Source organism: Aricia agestis, chromosome 8 (assembly GCF_905147365.1).
Source record: "Aricia agestis chromosome 8, ilAriAges1.1, whole genome shotgun sequence".
Lineage (NCBI taxonomy): Eukaryota > Metazoa > Arthropoda > Insecta > Lepidoptera > Lycaenidae > Aricia > Aricia agestis.
Window position 1 is genome coordinate 9,951,183 of NC_056413.1, and position 5,772 is coordinate 9,956,954.

Consider the following 5,772-nt stretch of genomic DNA (forward strand, 5'->3'; position numbering starts at 1 on the left):
ATACATACATACATACATACATACATACATACATACATACATACATACATACATACATACATACATACATACATACATACATACATACATACATACACTTTTGAAATTTGGTACATTTGTTCAGAAGCTGTTATAAATTAACATACACAAAAACTGGACAGTTCTGGAAATATAACATACATACGCGTCCAATTGATAACCTCCCTTTTTTGAAGTCGGTTAAAAAATTAATACCCTATAAATAAATTAATTTTTTGGATATGGACTCTCATAATGATATCTAAGCCCTAAAAAAATTTGGCCGGTAGATTTAATTGCACTCTGTTTAAAGGAACTCATGACAAACACAAATTATTTACAGTAACTAATTTATTTCACAAAAAAGTAAAACCAGATATCGTAAACTGTTGATGCGTTAGTTGTATGATTCGATGACATTTATCACGTCTCGGATGCCGGAGTTGATCGTCAAAATGGCGCTCTGAGCTGCGTTACGGATGTTGACCTCGACCACGCGCATAATAATCGTATCGAAGATGGTCACGAAAAGTGTGATGAAAGGATTCAGGAGCCAGTCAGTCAGAATATTGCCGGTGAGGCGTACGCGGAGACGGCTGAAAAACACGTAAAACGGGATAATAGGCAGATCCTTTGGCGAAGTAACGGCGATAGTTTTAGCTATTCTTTTTTATCCCACTTTTGGGCAAAGATTTTCCACAGGATTGGGCAAAGACAAGTAAACAAAAATGAAAGTCAACTTTGTTTCAATGAAACCGCCGCCTATGTGACGGAACTTAAATAGTAGATGATTTGAAAATGTACAAGTTAATTTTAATAATAATATGATTTGGGATAGAAAGCTTACCCGATGTTTTGCAAAGCGAATTGCTGTAAGTGGACTTCGTCGTTATTGAAATCGATAAGCACGTCAGCGACAATGAAGAATCTGTCCAAGGAGCCGATGACACCACCAGTTGGTCCAATGTTCATCACCTTAATGAGGTACTTGTACATGAACTGAAATATATAAAATACGTTAAGTACTAAGTTTCTGAATCACTAGTGAGTAGTGACTAAAAGCTTAACCCGAAGTTTTGCCGCAACTTGTTTGCTACAGAGCGACAGAAACAAAACCTCCAGAAATGAGAAACTTTGGATATATAGTAATATTAATTAACTAGCTGTTGTCCGCAACTTCGTCCGCGTTACCGACCAAGTACAAACAGACAAACAGACAGAGAGACAAAAATTTAAAAAAACAGTTGAGATATGCTATATTATTCTTACATTACTTGTTTTTTTAAGTTTTTATTCAATGTACAAAAATTTTACCTCTACGATTTTATTACAGCTCGACAAGGCTTTAAATGAACGTGGCGAAAAATGGAACTAACGCTACTATCATACAAAAACGTCATTTTTTACAGTTCTCCTTAACCAGCAGCGCCCCCGCTTACGTTCATATAAAGCCTTGTCGCACTTTATAATATGTATAGATAATCATTTTAACATGTTCTTTTTTTATCAAAACTTTTATCTGTAAAGGATTATATTATGATTATTTCGTAATTTATAAAGTAGCTAGATCTATTAAATTTATTTATCAGTGTTAACGTAACCGTGCAATCAGATATTATTATTTCAAAATAATAAAATAGGTGTTAAGGTGTTATCAACTGTAATTAGATTCCATCGCATGATAAAAATCATTGGAATATTTAATTTATGATATCAAAAACTAATTATGTTTACGATAACGATTGGAAAAATTGATTCTCATTATTTTGACATTTCGGATCTTGAACAAGTTTGAAACTAAAAAGTCAGGTAACCTATGCTAGTAGTTACATATTCTTGAACCTACCTACCAAAGATACTAGAAAACCGGTTTTCTATTATCTTTACAACCTGCACAGTACATTATACTCACTTCGAGGTTAGTGAACTCAAGTTCGACGCGAACTCGCAACATTTTAGCGAAATAGTTCACTTTCTGGTCACCAGATCGAGCCACGTTGACGAGGCCTGTCATGTAGCCATCGTGAAGTTGCACCCAAGCGCTGTACGTAATGAGGAGAGGTCTCTGTTGAAAATAGATGGATATAGATATAACATAATATATATTATGTAATAAGAAGAAACTAAAATAACTTAAGAAGCTATTCAATAATAATAAGAAAATCTGCTTTTTTTGTACCAACTTCCTATTGAGAATTATAAGTTATAACCATTACAACCCAGGAGGCAGGACGTATGTAAGTTCATTCTTTCGGCACGTTTAGGCTGAAACCCTGTTTAGGCTCAAAAAGCCTAAACAGGGTTTCGCATTTGAATGTAAAACCCCGTTTAGGCTCAAAAGGTGCCAAAAGATAGCACATACACACATTTTTGAGGTAAAAAGGGATAAAACATATTCGAAACTCCTAAATCTTAATGGACCAGACAAATAATGGTATTTCATGTTAGATCGAAGTCAATGGTGTTTGCACCTATTTTTTTTTCTTTCACCAAGCCAATTTCATCCATGTTGCACACAGTAACAATTATTTACAATGCAAACTTTGGCCCTTTGCCCAGAGCGGCAAAAATGAGGGGCGGCGAAATTGACTTATTCCTATCTTCCAACCTAGCCATCCACTTAAGTTTGAGAATTTTACCAGCTAACCTACCTTAAGTTTGCTAGTGGAAATATTTGAGTATTTTACTTAAATATTCCTCCCATGTTCCCCCAACAAATATGTTTCCTGTAAGTATATGTAAAGGGCGGCGAAAATGATCTTTGCCTGGAGCGGCTAAATGGCTAGATCGGCTCCTGAGCCTCATAATGTTTAAACATAATGAGATCGCTAAGACTGCAGACATGGATGAATTTTAATTTGGATAAACTAGATAGGTACGATTTTGCACTTGACTTTGTGGACAAACGCGCGATTAAGCGACGCTGTTGAGTGATTTTCAACTGTTCAAGCGATATTGTCGAATGTCGATTAAAGCTCAACGCACATCTGTCAGCACCGTACGCGCCGCGGGCCGTACTTACGCGCCAAACGCTGAACGCACCGCATATACGAGTAGTAGATACACGAAATGCGGCTCGTACGGTGCGGACGAACGTGCGAGGTTTTACATCATTTTATACAACAAATTCTAAAATGCGGCGCGTACGGCGTGTGTTTGCTGACAAATGTGTGATCAGTTACGTACTGTACCTAGGTGTTCTGTTCAAGCAATATTGTCGTTAGTAGCTAGGTGGTATCTCCATGAAACATAGATATCTTTTTAATAATTAACTGCCTCACTTAGCCCTAATTTCACCAACGACTGTTAAAGTTAACGCTCGAATTAGTATCACGTTACCTCTTTCATTTTTCTTATGAATGAAAGAGAAGACATGACATTTTAACAAGCTGTTAACGCTAACATACGTTAATGAAATTGGGGCTTAGAGTTGAACATTAACTACCGTACTTAAAATATGTAATTTAGTTCAAAATTTTGACATAAGCCTCATACATTTTCTGTCAAACTCTTCATTAAATTATAGGTTAATCATAATAATTAAATGTCTCTGATTACGGCAGTAACTGTTGTAACCACTGTCTATACACCTAAGTATACAGGGAGCAATTAAACCTTCCGGCCAAATTTCGATATATTGATCCTTGTTAAAAATAAAAATACACGTAAGTATTTTTCTTTTATGATGACCCAGTACGAGTACTAAAATGTTGAGAAATAGCTTCCGAAAGTTTTCCTAAAAAACACCACAATTTATGGACACTACGCGTCACCCACCGTCGCGAAGTGACCGTTCTGCAACGATTTTAAATGGGATAAAATGTTATTCTAAAAAAAATTAACACCCTATTTTTGGTAAAATGGACGCTCGGACTAATGGTACCTAAGCCCTAAAAAATTAGGCCGGTAGGTTTAATTGCACCCTGTATATCCAAGTATTCTAATACTCACGACTTCGAAGCCTTCAATAATTTCTGGTAGCTCCATGGGATCCAAGCCATTATTTTGCAGGAACGGAATAATAAGATCAATAGTATTATCGACATATTCGTTCACGTTCGCAGAGAGACCAAAATCCCACCTCGCATTTCTGAAAAAAAGTGATAATATTTTAACAGCCGCTAACGATTACTTTACTTAAAGGTGAATAATAATTTAACTTAACCCCTTACTTTTTGTCTTCAAAAAATTAAAAAAAAATTCTCCAAGTGGGGCCGCGCCGTCACTTACCTACATAATAAGCCCGTTTTTAGGGTTCCGTACCGGAAGGGTAAAAACGGGACCCTATTACTGAGACTTCGATGTCTGTCCATCTGTCCGTCCGTCCGTCCGTATGTCTGTCTCCAGGCTGTATCTCGAGAACCGCTATACTATAGAGCTATATAATAGCTCTATAGTATAGCGGTCTAAAATTTTCACAGATTGTGTACCTACATCTGTTGCCGATATAATAACAACAAATGACAAAACTTACTAAAAACATAATAAAATAATTATATTTAAGAGGGCTCCCATACAAAAAAGTCTGACTCGCACTTGGCCGATTTTTTTCTACATAATATTTAAATTTAAATTTTAGCTCTACTTACGCATTTTTACCACTGATCGCGTTGGCATCAGCACCCAACACGAGGACCGCTAAAATCACCCCCGTTATTTGTTTCTTATCCATATTGCCTAAAATCTATTTGCGAATTACCATATACCTAATCCAGTCGATGTCCAAAACAACTTTGATTTATAAGATACAGTTTCGTAAACAATTATTTATGAGTATATCTGTGATAAGCACAGTATTAAGATAGAAGACTCTAATGACTCTTATCGAACTACAAAATCAATTTTATAGCCACTTGTAATAATTGTCTTAATCATTTCTTCATTATTAAAAAAAATAACCTACTTCATAAGCTGAGGAAGAAAACTTATTTTCTCGTAACTTTGAATTCGGTGGTATGAAAAATACACATTTGACAATATTGGCTAATTTTAAAACTGTGGCCTGAGTTATTATTATTCGATAACCTATAACAGTAGTATTCTGTGCCTATAAGTAGGTATTTCATTTTAATTAAGTACCTGCAGACCAGTGCCGAATTCATATTTTTTAGGCCACTTTATTTTCGCCGCCCAATGAACGTAGGTAATAAGTATATTTAGACCCAATTTCACCCTCTGTTTGTTAAATCCTAACAAGGCATTACTTAACGGAAAATTAAACAGACTGTTAAAATACTTATGTCCAACAGTAAAAATTAAACAGCGGATAAAAAGCGGTAAATGCAACGTTAAGTGAACAACGAGTGAATAACATTCAATTCGTTCGTTCTTGTTATAAGGCGACGAAATTGCAATGTACAAGTTTAATACGACATGTTGGCTGCAATGTGTCATTTTCACCTTATTCGTATAATACGTCATCTGGTAGATAATGCGACTAAATTAAAATATCACTGATCGCATACATTTGTTACACTACAATAGTTCTTTTTAATTTACCAGGTTAGTAATTAAGATCTGTCAAAGCTGAAAACATGAATCATGATACTGTTACGGTACATGGTATACGGACACGTGGTGCCATCTAGCGACAAACCAGCGAAGCTTACCGAGGGAGCACAGGCAACATAAATCCCCTACTCAATACTAGATGGCATGAGGTGCGCAAGTACATACTCGAACCTTCAAGAAAGGTCCAATGTTTGTTTACGTGTTTACCGTTTATTTGTTAGCGTGTTTACGTGTTTTAATTTA

General features: G+C 35.8%; 1 protein-coding gene across 1 annotated transcript; it reads right to left on the reverse strand.

Annotated features, from left to right (window-relative positions):
- Window positions 1-395: 395 nt before the first annotated feature.
- On the reverse strand, window positions 396-4,793 carry LOC121729984. Its single transcript, XM_042118770.1, has 5 exons — window positions 4,608-4,793; window positions 3,970-4,108; window positions 1,931-2,083; window positions 866-1,017; window positions 396-614 (listed from the first exon to the last, which is right to left on the reverse strand). Exons 1-5 carry the CDS (start codon window positions 4,688-4,690, stop codon window positions 416-418), a joined length of 726 nt encoding a protein of 241 aa, XP_041974704.1. The 5' UTR covers window positions 4,691-4,793; the 3' UTR covers window positions 396-415.
- Window positions 4,794-5,772: the final 979 nt, after the last annotated feature.

What these genes read in the sequence shown, in the direction of transcription:
- LOC121729984 (XM_042118770.1), bottom strand. Translation starts at nt 4,690, where the DNA reads ATGGATAAGAAACAAATAACGGGGGTGATTTTAGCGGTCCTCGTGTTG. An exon ending in GCGATCAGTGGTAAAAATGC is followed by an intron (nt 4,109 to 4,607) that starts GTAAGTAGAGCT and finishes ACTTTTTTTCAG; the next exon opens with AAATGCGAGGTGGGATTTTG. An exon ending in TTCGCTTTGCAAAACATCGG is followed by an intron (nt 615 to 865) that starts GTAAGCTTTCTA and finishes CGTGTTTTTCAG; the next exon opens with CCGTCTCCGCGTACGCCTCA.